Here is a 16,094-nt window from a genome sequence, read left to right as displayed (position 1 = left end):
CCAGCACTGGGAATGCAGCAGTTTCCTTGGTCCTTGTAGTAGCCCTGTGAGGCACTTGCTTTATGTAGGAGAGGATACAGGCCTAGAGAGGGGAGCGCGCCCTGCCTGAGTTTGCTGGGAAACGGCAAGGCTGGGATTCAACCTATGAAGTTTGCTCGGAGCCCCATGGCTCTTAACTGGGTGATGGACTTAAGATTTTTTTTTTTTTTTTTTTGAGACAGAGTCTCGCTCTGTCGCCCAGGCTGGAGTGCAGTGGCGCAATCTCGGCTCACTGCAAGCTCCGCCTCCCGGGTTCACGCCATTCTCCTGCCTCAGCCTCCCGAGTAGCTGGGACTATAGGTGCCTACCACCACGCCCAGCTAAATTTTTTTGTATTTTTTAGTTGAGACGGGGTTTCACTGTGTTAGCCAGGATGGTCTTGATCTCCTGACCTCGTGATCCACCCACCTCGGCCTCCCAAAGTGCTGGGATTACAGGTGTGAGCCATCGCGCCCGGCGAACTTAAGATCTTTAAGACCAAACTGCATGCAGGTTGTTTGCCTAGGAGGTTGAGCATTTAAAAATTTGTTTTGACCTTATTTTTTTCTTCAAATTAACGCCTTCATTAGCCTTCCCTTCCATTTGAAGGATTTCTAGATTAGTGGTTGGCCTTGTGAAATAGAGAAGCTTTCCAAAGAGGGGAAGAAGAGGGGCTAGCCTTTGCCATCTTGGATGAGTGGTGGTTTTTATACAGTTGTTATACAGAAAGCACATGTAAATGTCAGGTGTAATCCCAACACCTAGGGATGATGCTTTTTGTTGGATATCCTTCCAGTCTTTTTTCCAGCATATATATTTATCTACTGGAAGGAAAGCAGATGAATAAACACAGAATTTTGTGCAGCAGGTGAAAGGAGTCAGACCCTTTTTATTCCCCCTAAGTTCTGTCTCAGGCTCTAAAGGTCCTTCTTATTTATTTATTTATTTATTTATTTATTTATTTATTTATTTTGAGACGGAGTCTCTGTCTGTCGCCAGGCTGGAGTGCAGTGGTGTGATCTCGGCTGACTGCAACCTCCACCTCCTGGGTTCAAGCAATTCTCCTGCCTTAGCCTCCCGAGTGGCTGGGATTACAGGCATGCGCCACCACGCCTGGCTAAATTTTTTTGTATTTTTAGTAGAGACGGAGTTTCACAATGTTGGCCAGGGTGGTCTCGAACTCCTGACCTTGTGATCCGCCTACCTTGGTCTCCCAAAGTGCTGGGATTACAGGCATGAACCACTGCAACCAGCCTAAAAACCCTTCTTTAAAGCATACCATGAGGTGACAAAAGTAAGCTGTAGAGCAGTGTATGAAGTATGGCCTCGTTCGTGTCACTGCTAAGACATTCTTATAAAATGTCACTGTAGATTACTGCGGTCAGGCAGACCCAGTGATTGACACTAAGGCCACCCTGGTGGTTGTCGCAGGGATGAGGGAGAGGAGATGAGATGATTTACAATAGTCAGTTCTGGGATGTACCATTAATTACTATGGTGTGTATTTAAAATTTTTCTCAAAATGGTATATATATATATTTTTTAAAGACAACTCCATGATGTGGAGGTTGAGAAGGGCAGAGGAGACGGGGCAATCAGAGAGGCTTCCGTGGCGTGGCTGGAGCTCTGCCGGGAACCCTGCCTGGGTCGGTTGGAGGAGAGGCCAACAGGTGCTTGCTGGAGGGCCTTGCAGGGGCCTGACTTTCCTGCCTGGACCCTGGCATGTCGTTGGTGTTGAGTCAGTGTGCAGTTTAATTAGACAAATGGCATTAGGGAACGCAGCAGCTGAGTTTGAGTGGCGAAGATGATTTATTTTACTGCTTAGAAGAAAGTTGCCTTTGGTTTAAATGGCACTTAACACCTTCCCGTATTCACTGGCACATAACACATTATTTTAACTCCCTAAAAGTATGCAGCAGTTACCGGTCGAGGGGTGTTGGCCTCAAGGGTAAATGGCCTGCCGCTCTGTGCAGTGGGGGCTTGGTGTCCTGCCACTGTGCCTCCATCCTGTTGAGGCTGTATTGGGAAGAAATGCGTTTCCCTATAAAGCTTATAAACAATGTTCCACACATACATGATGAAACATTAAACTTTTTAGAAGTGTTCTTATGTAGTTGGCGTGTTTCTCATGTCCACCTGCACACCACTTCTTTTGCGTGCTAGCCGGTCTGACATTTTGGAAACGCATCCCCAGGAATTTCATTGTGCATATCCCTCAATTCAGCACATACTAGAAGTGGGAATACAGCCTGTATCTAAAGAGGAGTATTGTTATTACTATGGGTTTCAAATAATTTTTGCCACCTAATTGCCGACGGGGTGATTTGTTTCGTGTGGACCTCTGAGTATGTGTGAGTCGAGGCTCTGGGTGAGCCGTTCCTGTTACAGAGTCTTGTGAACTCAAATTCGATAACCATGTCTTTAAATAGAACTGTAATTAAGAAGGAAGAGAAGATTGAGAAGAAGGAGGAAAAACAGGCTGAAGACATTAAGAAGGAAGAAAAAGACCAGGATGAGCTGAAACCCGGACCTACAAATCGGTCTAGAGTCACCAAATCAGGTGAGGAGAGCCTTTTAAGAGCTGTGGAAGGGGAAGGCCTGGCACGGGTGGGGAGTGGGGGTTCCGAGGGAAGGTGAGGACAGCAAGCTCTGGTGACATGGCTGTTTCGCTGTTCATATGGCACTGTTAAAGAAACAAGAGGCTGTTGATGAAATGGCTTAAAGGAGTTTCCGTACAACATCGGGAATTCAGAAGTGCTTGGGACTCAGGGCTTGTGTGTATTGCTGAACTCAGCTGCCTGAGTTCGGGCTTTTTCAGGGCCTTTGGCTGATTGTAGTGTGGGATTTGCAAGAGTGAGTTGTCCGAGTTTCTTGTAACTAACCTGATGCTATTTTGCAGGTGTGCAGTAAAGTTTTTCCCACATTATGTTAAAGCTGGAGGTAGTAAAAACACAGAGAAAAATGAAACCTCCAAGCATCTGTTGAAGTGGTTCTGTTTGGACGATGCCACTTCTGTTGTCATTTTATAAAGGTTCATTGTGCTTTACACCTTTGAATCTGTATGAGACTCAGAATGTTTTGTGGCAAAAAAAATAAGCCAACTCCACCTCCCTCATCAAGGAAGAGAAAAACAGAAACAAAACCCAACCATCTGGAGCATTGAAATTTGGTATAGCACATTACAAGCTGGATCTTCAGCTCTCGGGCTAATTTACCCTGCGTCTCACGAGGAACGTGTTTTTAAAATGTTCCTCAAGTATTATAAATCTCCCCAAATAAGTCATTGTTCCAGTGGTTTATGCCTGGTGGTTCTGTCGTCAGGAGAGAGAATTGGTTTGGAAGCCTTTATCGCTGGAGATGAATGGAGGGAAGCCCACCCGTCTGGCAAGGCACTCCCTCAGAGTGGCAGTGTGATTCCTAGCACGGGCTGGATACTGCGGGGCTTCACAGAATGTCAGGGAGGAGTGACAGCATAGACCAGCTCCGGAGCTGGGTGGGTTTAGAGTGGAGGGTCATGGAGGGCTCTGCAGGATGGCTGTGCTTGTGTGCATGCTGCAGGTTTAAGCTGTAGGTTGGGAACAGGTCCCTCTAGTTGTGTAAAGAGCTGTGAGGGTACCCCCATGATGCTGTGCCCGTGTTACCGTGTTGCTCACAATAGATGAGAAATAGAGGCTCCCAAGGTTAGTGTCAGTCACTTGACTCACGCCTTGTGTGTTCAAAGCCCAGGGTCCATCAGAGTGCTGTTTACTGCGGGAAGTTGGGGCGTCCACAGGTTTTGATAGTTTGTTGTGTTTTTTCCTGAAGGAAGCAGAGGAATGGAGCGGACGGTCGTGATGGATAAATCGAAAGGAGAGCCCGTCATTAGCGTGAAAACCACGAGCAGGTCCAAAGAGAGAGTGAGTATTGCCTCTGCCATCTCAGGGCCAGCTGTTTCTCACGATGGCTCCACGGCCCGTTTGATCCGCATTATGAAAACAGCACTGTTTTGCCTTTAAAATTGAAGTTTGTAGGAGGCGCGATAATTGTGTAGATTGCGGGTACAGACACACACATGAATCCCGGTGCTTTCTGCAGAGCGGTGCGCATCCGTGTTTGCTTCCCTTACTGGCTCCTGACCGGGATGTGCCGCCTTCAGACAGAGCATTGGTTCACACGGCAGCTCACCATAGGGTGGGATGGGCCAGACCCAGGCTTTTCGAGCCGGAAGGCAGGTCCTACTCTTTGGTTGACTTAATAGCAGGTTACTTTCTTTCATCGGTTTTTTAGTCTCCTATTAAATTAACCAAAAAGGTAGAGACCAACCTAGGACAGAGAGCTGGTCATGTTATCAGATCAACAGGTGCACCTCTCGAGTTGTGCACACAACTAGATGAAATAGCGTCTCATTTGCGTTTTTCACTCTGGGAAACAATAAAAACCTCTGCTTCCCAGCTGCAGGTTCTAGCTAAGATATTCATGAGGTGACAGTACTTTTTTAACGAATGTGGAGTTCACCATATTCAGCCAGGACCACTTTGTGTTGTTAAGACTTAACTTTTTTTTTTTTTGAGATGGAGTCTTGCTGTGACGCTCAGGCTGGAGTGCAGTGGCGTGATCTCTGCTCACTGCAACCACTGCCTCCTGGGTTCAAGCGACTCTCCTGCCTCAGCCTCTCGAGTAGCTGGGATTACAGGCAACAGGCACACATCACCACACCAGGCTAATTTTTTTACTTTTAGTAGAGACGGGATTTTGCCACGTTGGCCAGGCTGGTCTCGAACTCCTGACCTCAAGTGATCCACCCGCCTCAGCTTCCCAAAGTGCTGGGATTACAGGCTTGAGCCACTGCGCCCAACCAAGACTTAGTTTTTAAAATGAACATTTGGGTTTTATAAAGTATCAGTTCCTAATGTCATTTTTCACATGAAAATCATAAGATACAGAGAAATGTAGAGTAGAACATTGAAAAAGACCCATACTCTTACCCCCATGTAACTGTGATGTTGAAAATAAGTAGTGATGACACATGCATGATTAGAACATCTAGTCAGCTTGAGGAGATGCAGCACGGGCATACTAAAGCCTCCGTGTGTCCAGTTGGGCTCCTCGGCTTCCTCTGCACACACGTCCCCTGTGCCTGCCATGGGACCACAGACAGAGGATGTGCTGGAGCTTGCACTTTCTGTGTAATATGCCTTGGAGGTCTCTACATACAGACACATACGGTTTGGCTTTTTTCCTTTTTGCTTTTTTTTCTTTTCGCTTTTACATATATTTTTTATTTTATGCATGATATTTACCTATTAAAAAAAATAAAGGGTGGGGGTGTCTCACTTTGCTGCTTAGCCTGGCTTCAAGTGATTCTCTCGCCTTGACCTTCCAAACTTGCTGGATTACAGGTGTGAGCCACCACTCCCAGCCTCTTTTAACGTTTAAATTTTGAAATAAAGTGCTGTTCAGAAAGGTTGTGGAGGGGACTTAAATCTCCTGGGTGTGTTGCACCTGCCAGGTCGCTAGTAAGTGGCTAAGCTGGCCTGAGAACCCAGGAGTCCCGTGCTGACACTGTTGCCTGCTGTGCTGCCCACTGTGCAGTGGTATGTGGGCATCTGTCACCTTATTCTACTGCAGTGTGTGTAAGACATCTGCCCGTCTCGTAGGCAAAGCTTACCATCAAAGTGCTGAGTGATGTGTGTCTCTCCTGTGTCTGTGTGCCCCTTTCTCCCCAGCCTGCATTTTATTAATAATTGGTGTAATGTCTCGTCTTGACCTTTGCTTGTCTTTCTGTTGGGTTGGTTTGTTTTTCATTGCTCGCTTTTTCTCTCCTATGGGAGCTAATTAGGAAAATAAACTGAGTAGCTTTTTAAAAATGTCATTTCCCAGGCCCCTGCCCCAGAGATTCTGTGTGGATCAGCAGGAGGCCTCAGGTTCTGTGTTGTTTAAAAGCTTCCTGGGAGGGTCTGATGTATAGCCAGTTTGGGTGAGGGGCCCTGGAGAACCTTGGAAATGGGAGTCAGTTGTTACAGCTCTGAGCTTTATGCCACAGATAGAAAATGATGAATATAGGCTGGGTGCGGTGGCTCACACCTGTAATCCCGGCACTTTGGGAGGATGAGGCAGCGGATCACTTGAGCTCAGGAGTTTGAGACCAGCCTGGACAATAGGGCGAAACCCTGTCTCTACAAAAATAGAAAAATTAGTCAGGCATGGTGGTGTGCACCTGTGGTCTCAGCTACTCAGGAGGCTGAGGTGGGAGGATCACTTGATCCTGCAGTGAGCTGTGACTGAGCCACTGCACTCCAGGCTGGACAACAGAACAGGACTGGGTCTCAAACCCAAAAAACCTACAAAAAATAAATTACGGAAGTTGGCTATTAGTGTTCTGTACCTTATTAGGAGCACTGTTTTGCATTAAAGCATTTTGGCATATTCTCTTTATTTATTTGAGACGGAGTCCCGCTCTGTCACCCAGGCTGGAGTACAGTGGCGCAATCTCAGCTCACTGCCACCTCTACTTCCCAGGTTCAAGCGATTCTTCTGCTTCAGCCTCTTAAGTAGCTGGGATTACAGGCATGCGCCACCACGCCTAGCTAATTTTTGTGTTTTTAGTTGAGACGGGGTTTCACCATGTAGGTCAGGCTGGTCTCGAACTCCTGATGTTGTGATCCGCCCACCTTGGCCTCCTGAAATGCTGGGATTACAGGTGTGAGCCACTGCGCCCGGCCTGGCATATTCTATTTAGAGCTGTATGCCTGAGTCCTGAGCCAGCAGTTGAGAAGTGAAACATGCAGTCTGCCCTCCAGCTGTCCAAACAGCTGGCCTGACTGCTGTCCCCTCTGAACTAATGGCCACAGTGGCCCTGTGCGGATGTGCCCGTGGCTCTGAGAGGCCTAGGTTTGCTTTGGATTATGTGAGTCCTTGGCTGTGCTATGCTAGAAGAACTGTGCCTGTAGGTTCTCTGAGGCGTGGGACAACCTCTTCTCTTCCATGAATGCCCCTTGACATCTGAAAGCAGGATTCTGGATTAGGGAGTAAAATGCAAACTTGGAGGGAAGCAGCCTATGGCCTGGGCCTCTGGTCTGGAGACCACAGCCTTCCATCTACACCATGTGGGGCCAGAGAATCTTAGTCTCATGCACACGTGCATAATCTCCATTGTTTGTTTGTTGCAATCATTTTCCTGACATTAATAAACCAGTTTTGGTAAACAGAGCTCCAAGAGTCAGGATCGCAAGTCAGAAAGCAAAGAAAAGAGAGACATCTTGTCGTTTGATAAAATCAAAGAACAAAGGGAGAGAGAGTGCCAGAGGCAGCGGGAACGGGAGATCCGAGAAACGGAGAGGCGGCGGTGAGTGGAGCTGGGTGGGGCGGTGGGCTGGTGGTTTCCTCTCGGGGTGGCTGTCCTTCTCCCAGCTGTACTTGGAGTGCGCAGTCTGTGTGCCCGAGAGCCAGTGCCTGGGCTGGCGGGTGTCGTGCTTCACCTGGGTCCTCGAGGCAGGGGCCAGCACCTGTTCACACATGAGCTGCCAGACATGCCAGGTGGCATGAAAGTCATCAAAGGGCCAGGTGCAGTGGCTCACACCTGTAATCCGAGCACTTTGGGATGCCAGGGCCAGAGGATCACCTGAAGCCAGGAGTTCAAGACCATCCTAGGCAATGTAGCGAGACCCCACCTCTACAAAATATTTAAAAATTAGCTGGGCATGGTGGCGTGCACTTGTAGTCCCAGCTACTCAGGAGGTTGAGGTGGGAGGATTGCCGGAGCCCAGAAGCTCAAGGCTGCAGTGAGCTGTGATCACAACAGTGCACTGCAGACTGGGTGACAGGGTGAGACCCTGTCTCTTAAAAAGAAGTCATCAAAGCCCTTTACAGTATATGGGGTTTGGCTATGTTGCCAGGCTGATAACTGCTGGGCCCAAGCGATCCTCCTGCGTCAGCCTCCCTAAGTGCTGGATTACAGGCTGAGCCTTCTGCTGGCTCAAAGTCTATTTTCGCCCCTCCTCTGGTGTTGGACCTTGGCCCGTGTGGAAGGCCCAGCCGTGTGTGGCTTTGATGGGATGGGATGGTCCCTGGGTGCTGAGGCCTCAGTCTTCCCTGTTGAAACCTTTCACCTAAGGTCAGAAACTGCAAGCAGAGTCCAGTTGTCATTTTGCCGCGGCTCCCTTCTGGGCTGTGGTCTTGAAGGAGGCTTGTCCCTCTGCTTTGACATTCGGCCTTTTCATGTCGGGATGCCCGGCGTTCTCTTGTCACTTTTCCTCAAATATTGCTCAGTAAAGCAAAAGCTGTGCTCACAGCATTTGGAAAATGTTCTCGAGCGAACCTAGAACACTACGTTGCCAGCTGTGCTGCCTTTGCTTTTCTTAAGGTAACTTTGTTAAGTAAGGTAACCCCCTGCATGCGCAGCTTTAGGGAAGCCCGGTGAGCTTTTGGATCCATTTCTTTTTTCTGCTTCCAATACACACCCAGTTTTGGGCACCGGGCTTTCTCCTCGGAGGCTCACGCAGGGAGTTCAGGGCAGCCTCGCCTGTCCCCGCAGGGAGCGCGAGCAGCGGGAGCGGGAGCAACGCCTCGAGGCCTTCCATGAGCGGAAGGAGAAGGCCCGGCTACAGCGGGAACGCCTGCAGCTCGAGTGCCAGCGCCAGCGGCTGGAGCGGGAGCGGCTGGAGCGGGAGCGGCTGGAGCGGGAGCGGCTGGAGCGGGAGCGGCTGGAGCGGGAGCGGCTGGAGCGGGAGCGCATGCGCGTGGAGCGCGAGCGCAGGAAGGAGCAGGAGCGCAGGAAGGAGCAGGAGCGCATGCGCGTGGAGCGCGAGCGCAGGAAGGAGCAGGAGCGCATGCGCGTGGAGCGCGAGCGCAGGAAGGAGCAGGAGCTCATCCACCGCGAGCGCGAGGAGCTGCGGCGCCAGCAGGAGCAGCCGCGTTACGAGCAGGAGCGGCGGCCCGGGCGGAGGCCCTACGACCTGGACCGGTGAGTCCCGCCCAGAGCGTGGGCAGGACGGAGACCAGCGTGGCAGCGGTGTTCACCCTTCCAGCAGAACAGCGGCTTCTCTTCCGTCCCTGTCGGTGGGGAGAATGCAATTTGATATGGAGCATGCGCCTTGGGGACCCCCCGCCGATCTCACTGCGCTGCTGCAGGTTTATCAGTTCGCTGTCCTCGCCGGAGGCTGTGTAGCATCTTCCTGAACTTGAGTTATTCTGGGAAACTTGACGGCTGCCACTTGCTGAAGGCTTTGTGATGCTTTTCCTCTCCACTTACCCGTGGAGCATAGCTGTTCTCTGTCTTGCGAGACAACCGAACGCCCGTCAGGCCCAAGTTGGCCACCGCTGACTCTGCCGGTCTCATGTGTCCTTGTAGACAGAGAGGCAGAGCAGGCGCTGTGGAAAAGGAAATTGCCTCTGATTTAGAAAGTAGGTTTATTGGTCTCTAGCTACCCCGGGCGGCTTAATTGACAGTCACCCTTCACCCCGCTCTCCTTGAGCCTAGTTTTCTGGTAAAAATCAGGAAGAAGATAATTGGATGCCGTCCAGAGTTGTGTGTAGTTCACTATCACCGCACGTAATTCTCTTTGCTTTTGCAAGAAACTCAGAGGGAGATTCAGGCTCCCGTGGAAGGCAGGGAAAGTAAAAGTGTGGCAACTCGAATGCTATTCCAGAAGAATCAAATATTTCATTTCAGTTGCATTTGTGCTCATGAGGGGGGGTCAAGGTAATAACAGCCTCACGAGACAATGAGCTCACAGCAGTGCTCCTTTCGGGACTGTTGGATGAGAACACAAGTGTGCCTCTCGGCTGTTAATGGCGGTTTTAATTTATCAGATCAAAGCAATGATGATCGAATGTTTAGAGATTAGCCCTGCAGGACATTTTAAACAATACTGTTTCTGGGGAGAGAGCTCCCCTCCCCACCTCCACCACCTCCTTTTTTCCTCCTCCTCTCTCATAAATGGAATTTGTATTCTTTTAAAATAAAAACCAACAGACGAGATGATGCCTATTGGCCAGAAGGAAAGCGTGTGGCGATGGAGGACCGATATCGTGCAGACTTTCCCCGGCCAGACCACTGCTTTCACGACTTTGATCATCGAGACCGGGGCCAGTACCAGGACCACGCCATCGACAGGTCAGTGGTCCTGTCCCCTCCTTTAGCTACAGTCATTGTGGGCACCGGGGCATCCAGCTGACCTCGTTCTCAGCCCAGTGCAGGGGTTCCTGTGTGCTCTGAAGCCTCGTTTACTTCTGAGATCCACAGTGGATGACTCTGGCCTTGCACAGAACTTGAGCGAGTTGCTGGAATCCCCAGCTTACCTCATAGGAAGGCATCTCAGAGCTCGTTCCATCCACTGACTCTTTTCATAGGTGGGCCAGGAGGGGCCTGAGTGCAGGCCATCTGCACCGAGCTCTCTTGTGAGGCCAGCAGTGTTTGCCAGCACAACCTGGTTGTGCCCAAGAGCTACCAGAGAATTGATGGAGGACGTGCAAAATTTCTCATGAGGCCTGTTTTGTATTTCGAGGGTCTGGGTGGGTTTTTTAGCCTTTTAAAATGAGGAATACATCTAGTTTATTAAAAAGGCAGCCCTTGGTTTTCCAGTGTAAGAATCCTGTCTTTGGGCTCCCCTCGGCTGCACATCTCTGACCCATTTCCCCATTCATTGGCTCCTTCAGTCAGAATGTCAGAGCGGGGAGAACAGGAAAGGGAGGCTGAGAGGCCACACTCTTAATTCTGCTGGAGTTTGGGGTGGAGTTGGTGTGAATTTTGATGAGTCCCACGCATTGGGTCAGACCAAAGATGAGGGATCATCGGAGGCCTCTGTTTGTCCCTGTTCCCCTAACTGAGAGCTTCCCGAGGAATTTTAGTTCAGTGAGATCTTTATTCCCACCTCTTTAGGATCCAACTTCGTTTCTGCCCCCGGGAAAAAGCCTTTCGATTTGAGCTAGCTTTTTTCTTTTTTCCCAGGCCAGTTATAGTTTTTATGTGATGGGATGGAAAAAGTATCCCAGTCGTGAAACTTGCCTGACCTGAAGAAATGTGTAGTCGTGCCTGGTGCTGTTTGAACGGGATCTTTTCCTTTTGCAGGCGGGAGGGTTCGAGGCCAATGATGGGAGACCACCGGGATGGGCAGGTGAGTAGAGCCCCGATGCCAAGCCCTGGGGCCACTGTACTGCTGTGCGGGCATAGCGGACCATTTCTAGCCAGGCGGCCGCTTGATCCCAGAGAGGTGGCAACCAAGTCAGCACGTGTGGCGGGTATGCAAGTGTGGGTTCTGGCCAGCGACTAGAAGTACAAATATTTAGTCAGACGTGGTGGCTCATGCCTGTAATCCCAGCACTTTGAGAAGCTGAGGTGGGTGGATCACAAGGTCAGGAGTTCAAGACCAGCCTGGCCGACATGGTGAAACCCTGTCTCTACTAAAAATACAAAAAATTAGCTAGGCATGGTGGCGAGTGCCTGTAGTCCCAGCTACTTGGGAGGCTGAGGCAGGAGAATCGCTTGAACCCGGGAGGCGGAGGTTGCAGTGAGTCGAGGTCGCACCATTGCACTCCAGCCTGGGCAACAAGAGCAAGACTCCATCTCAAAAAAAAAAAAGTGCAAATATTTGATTGTTTTGTAATGCTCAAGTTTCTGTCATTTTCAAATATGTCGGGCTTGTTCTTCATTGTATCCAGTAGAAAACTCATGTGTCTCTTCATTGTCCACTTGCTCAGGGAGCCTTTGAGTCTTAGTGCCTGTGGGGTCCCCCAAGAACCCAAATGGTGGTTGTCGTTTAGCCCACATGTGCCAGGGTCGGGGGGATGGGGGAGCCCGGGCTTCCCCATGTTTCAAGTCCGTGCTGGGTGGGCACGGGGGGCTGAAGGCCACAAGAGTGGTCCCTGAGTCTTTGTGGTGCCATGCGGGTGCCCTGTGCGTGGTGGCAGGGTGTGAGTTCTGAGAAAGCAGCAGCCCGGTGGAGAGGTGGGAGGTGGGCGGCAGAATAATGGCCTGTAACAGCAGGCAGCACCCGCCTGCTTCCTGGCTGCTGGCTGCTCCGTGCAGAGTTGGTTGGCCAGGGAGGCTGGAACTGTGGCCCTGCCAGAGCACAGGGGGGCTGACCCACCCGAGGGCCCTCCTGTTATTGGAAAGGAGGCAGCGCCCAACTTCTCAGGGAAGACAGGGTTTGGTGACGTCTTAGTGCACTTTGAGCAGAGCTATTGAGGGCAGTAATACCAGGGTGCCCCTGGCTCCTGGGGCAGCTGAGGTGGGGCAGTGATGCAGCTGTAGGGGTGCGAGGAGGGGAGCCAGGGAGCAGAAGGTCAGTGAAGCAGGGCCCAGCAGGGCTGAGGCTGCACCCTTCAGTCCTCTCTCAGCTCCGCCCCACCTGCCACCCTGGGGCCTGCGGTGGACAGGCCTTCCGGAAGGTGGGCCTATGTGGGTGACATGGTCAGTGTCACCCTGTTCCTCTCCTGCCTTCCAGCACTATGGAGATGACCGCCATGGCCACGGAGGACCCCCAGAGCGCCACGGCCGGGACTCCCATGATGGCTGGGGGGGCTATGGCTCCGACAAGAGGCTGAGTGAAGGCCGGGGGCTACCCCCTCCCCCCAGGTTAGTGGGTGAGCCCCAGCCGGGTGGGGAGCATCTGTCCTAACCTGGGAAAAGGTTGGTGCCTGGCCGGGCACGTCCCCAAGGTTTGATTCAGCTAGGGCAGCTTTAGGACGGGCTACCAGGGGTCCTGCCATTTGAAACCCCTGACTCAGAAAGTCCAGGTTCTCAAGAAGAAAGCATAGAACAGGCTTTCAGGGATGGAGCTGTCCAGGTCGCCCAGAATGGCCCATCCCCATTCTTGAGCTGGGGGTCGCCTGCAGCTGTGAGTGTCTCGATCACGGGCTGCGTACACACTGGGAGAGACAGCGCTGAAGCTCTTAGTCCTGCCCCGTCCGTGGTAGAGCAGCCTCGCCCCTGCCTCCACGTTGCCTCTTGACACGTGTCTTCCTCGGGTTTTCTCTCTGACCCCTAGTTCCTCTGGGGTGGGTCTTCTCAACCCTGTCCTGCCTGTTAGAATCACTTATGAGGACCCTCCACCCAGGACTCGGGGCTGAGGACACTGGGCCAGGTCCTCCACAGGCGTCCAAAGCCACCTTCACCAGCACTGCAGTGGGGGTGCTGTTCTGAGCCTTGTCAGCATTGGTGGGGTGCAGGGCTTGTCTGGGAGGACTCTGGGTGCCTCTTTAGTTTCTTTGGCCAGCTGCAGTCACCCCTGCCTGTTTGTCCTGTTGCTGTCTGGGCTGGCCGCGAGGAGGCTGGTGGCAGGACCGCTTTGCGGCTGCCGCCCTGCTTTCCTCTGTGAGCTGAGTGTCCTGTCTTGTCTCCAGCCCCGGCCCAGGGCTGCCTCGGCCCCTGCCCAGTGCCACAGGGTGGGTTTTGGCCCCCTGTGCTCCCCCGTTCCATCCCTCCCTCCGCGCTGAGAGGCACTTCCACCTCTGCCAGGGACTTTGACTCGGAGCTGTGCCGAGTGTCCCAGGACACCCGAAGCTTCTCCTGAGTCTGTGGGCAGCACAGACGGCGGCAGTGCTCTGATCAGTTGGTGTGAAGTGTTCTCTTCTGTGAGACTTCATTAGCATTCCTGTTCTGTCACTTGGTGGCTTTTATGGTAAATACCTCGGGGGTGTAAACGGGAAACTCATCCACAGTGAGTAGCGGCTGGGCGCCATCGGGTCACCGAGGGCAGGTTCCACACGGGAGCTTTCCGCTCCCTCCAGGGCGGTATTGCACTTGCCTGGCAGTGCGCACTGGGGGCTCTGGTGGCCCCTCTCGGGCCTGTGGGCTGGCTCACTTGGCCTGACTCTCACTGCATCCGGCAACCCACAGCAGGCAGGCACTCATGCGGATGGGTCTGGCTGCTTTCCTGCACGGCCACTGTGACTGCTTGGCCACTTGGGACTCAGGACACTGGAGTCGGATTTTCATCTCCCAGAGTTTGTCTGAAACTTTAAACAAATAGCTTTCTTTAAGTATAATTCACACGACACACACTTCCCGTTCACGTGTGCAGTCAGTGGAGGTTTGCGTGTATGTGGATCTGTTTAGCCATCCCCATGGCTGATTCTGAAGCATTTTCATCACGTCAAAAGAAACCCTGCCCCTTTTAGCAGCCGCACCCCTTCCCCCCTGCCCTTGGTAACCACAGGTCCCTTTCTGGCTCTGGATTTGCTTTCTTGAGTCATTTCTTGGCCTGCGCGGTGTGCCTGCTGGGCCTGGCTTCTCCCTAAGCCTTGTGTATTCAGGGCTCATCTCCACATGCTGCCTGGGCCAGCGCTTCCTTCCTAGTTAGGGCTGAACATTCCATGGTCCAGACACATTACATAGTGTTATCCGCTCATCAGTTCATGGGTGTTGGGGTCCTTCTCCCTTTGGCTGTTAGGAATCCTGCCGCTAGGAACATTCATGCATAGATGTCTTTGGCCATGTTTTCATTTCTGGCAGGTAGGAATGGGTTTGCTGGGTCATGGTAATTCTGTGCTTAACTTTTTGAAGAACCACCAAACTTTTCCACAGTGGCCACACCATTTTACATTTCCACCAGCAGTGGACAAGGGTTCTTCCCTTTCCTCGCACCCTCCACGGTGTGTGTTATTGTGTGATTCTAGCATCCCAGCCAGTGGGAGGTAGCATCTCGGTGTGGCTCGGATTGGCATTTCCGGGTGGCGTTGAGCACCTTCTCACGTGCTTACTAGCACATCTGTCTTTGGGGAAATGTCCCTTCCCATGATTTGCCCACTTGACATGCAGCCCTTGCTGTGTGGCATGACCCACCATGCAGCTGAGGTCAGGGTGGGTGCGCCTGCTGCCGACACAACCCTGGAGGCTCATTAGATGGCTGCATGTCTTTTTTCTTTTGGCAAAGGGGTGGCCGTGACTGGGGAGAGCACAACCAGCGGCTGGAGGAGCACCAGGCACGTGCCTGGGAGGGTGCCATGGATGCAGGCGCAGCTAGCCAGGAGCACACCAGGTGGCAAGGTACGGGGCTGGCTCCAGGGACGAGGGTGGCTGTGGCCCCCACATGTGTCCAGGGGCTTCCCCAGGAACGGAGTGTTTGCAGACCCTTCTTCTCTTCTAGGTGGTGAGAGGGGCCTGTCTGGGCCCTCGGGGCCGGGGCACATGGCAAGCCACGGTGGAGTGGCGGGGTAAGGCGTGTCGTCCGTGGAGGACGGTGGTTCACCCCTGCTCCTCACTTCCTCTCCCTTTTTTGCATGTTTGATCAGCTGGCTGGGTTGGATGTTTTGAAAACAAAGCAAAAAGCAGCTCTTTGCAATTTATGCAAATAACGCTCTTGAGGTACCTGGAATACAATTTGTGATGATGATTTTTCTCACCTGGAAAAAAAAAACCCAAGCGCTCTAAAGGCTGCGGGACCGTTACTGAACCCATGTTACGATGAAAATGCTGAGCACTTCAAGGGGAAAAAAAATGTCTGACTTTGTTCCTAGGCGAGGCGGCTTTGCACAAGGTGGACATTCCCAGGGCCACGTGGTGCCAGGTGGCGGACTGGAAGGTGGCGGAGTGGCCAGCCAGGACCGGGGCAGCAGAGTCCCTCACCCACACCCTCATCCCCCCCCGTACCCCCACTTCACCCGCCGCTACCAAGTCCCACTCACTGCGAGTTTTCAGGTGGGCAGACGCACTGTTGAATCTGGTAGCCAGGGTTCCCTCGAACTTGGGGGATCTTTTTAAAAGCAAAGTAAATCCTGCCACCGTGTTGTAGCTCAATACAATGTGAACTCACTTTTTTTTTTTTAATAAATGTGTTCTTGTTCTGCCATTTTTAAATCAAGATTTCTGTTAACGAGGCATTCCATTTTCCATTAATAAAGTTTACCATTCGCAGTCTTGCGTGCGTGTGCACGTGCGTGAGTCCTGGTGGCCATAGAGCTCGGGATGGGACCAACCCTGGGCGCAGTGGTGTGACCACATGGTGACTGTTGGCTCTGCCAGGCGCTGCCAAAGTCTTTTGCCTGCATCATCCTACTGAGTTGTCATAACCACCTCAGGAAGTGGGCTGTCCAGGTCCCCATCATGGGATGAAACTGAGGCTGGGGAGTCAGCCCATGGGAACTAGGAATTCTTCAGG

The 16,094-nt window shown here is 52.0% G+C and overlaps 1 protein-coding gene across 1 annotated transcript in view; it reads left to right on the top strand.

Annotated features, from left to right (window-relative positions):
- The window catches only part of LOC129530381 (scaffold attachment factor B2-like), a 29,620-nt gene extending 13,776 nt beyond the window's left edge, over nt 1-15,844 (top strand). Inside the window, exons 3-12 of the mRNA XM_055377162.2 lie at nt 2,448-2,578; nt 3,823-3,914; nt 7,206-7,342; nt 8,531-8,959; nt 9,971-10,111; nt 11,066-11,111; nt 12,441-12,571; nt 14,871-14,983; nt 15,084-15,150; nt 15,454-15,844. Coding sequence (XP_055233137.1) covers nt 2,448-2,578; nt 3,823-3,914; nt 7,206-7,342; nt 8,531-8,959; nt 9,971-10,111; nt 11,066-11,111; nt 12,441-12,571; nt 14,871-14,983; nt 15,084-15,150; nt 15,454-15,697 — 1,531 coding nt within the window. The 3' untranslated portion in view covers nt 15,698-15,844. The remainder of the gene's footprint in view (nt 1-2,447; nt 2,579-3,822; nt 3,915-7,205; nt 7,343-8,530; nt 8,960-9,970; nt 10,112-11,065; nt 11,112-12,440; nt 12,572-14,870; nt 14,984-15,083; nt 15,151-15,453) is intronic.
- The last annotated feature ends 250 nt before the right edge of the window (nt 15,845-16,094 follow it).

Source organism: Gorilla gorilla, chromosome Y (assembly GCF_029281585.2).
Source record: "Gorilla gorilla gorilla isolate KB3781 chromosome Y, NHGRI_mGorGor1-v2.1_pri, whole genome shotgun sequence".
Classification (NCBI taxonomy): Eukaryota; Metazoa; Chordata; class Mammalia; order Primates; family Hominidae; genus Gorilla; species Gorilla gorilla.
Note: the sequence above shows the minus strand (reverse complement) of the source record. Positions and strands in the feature narration are given on the sequence as shown.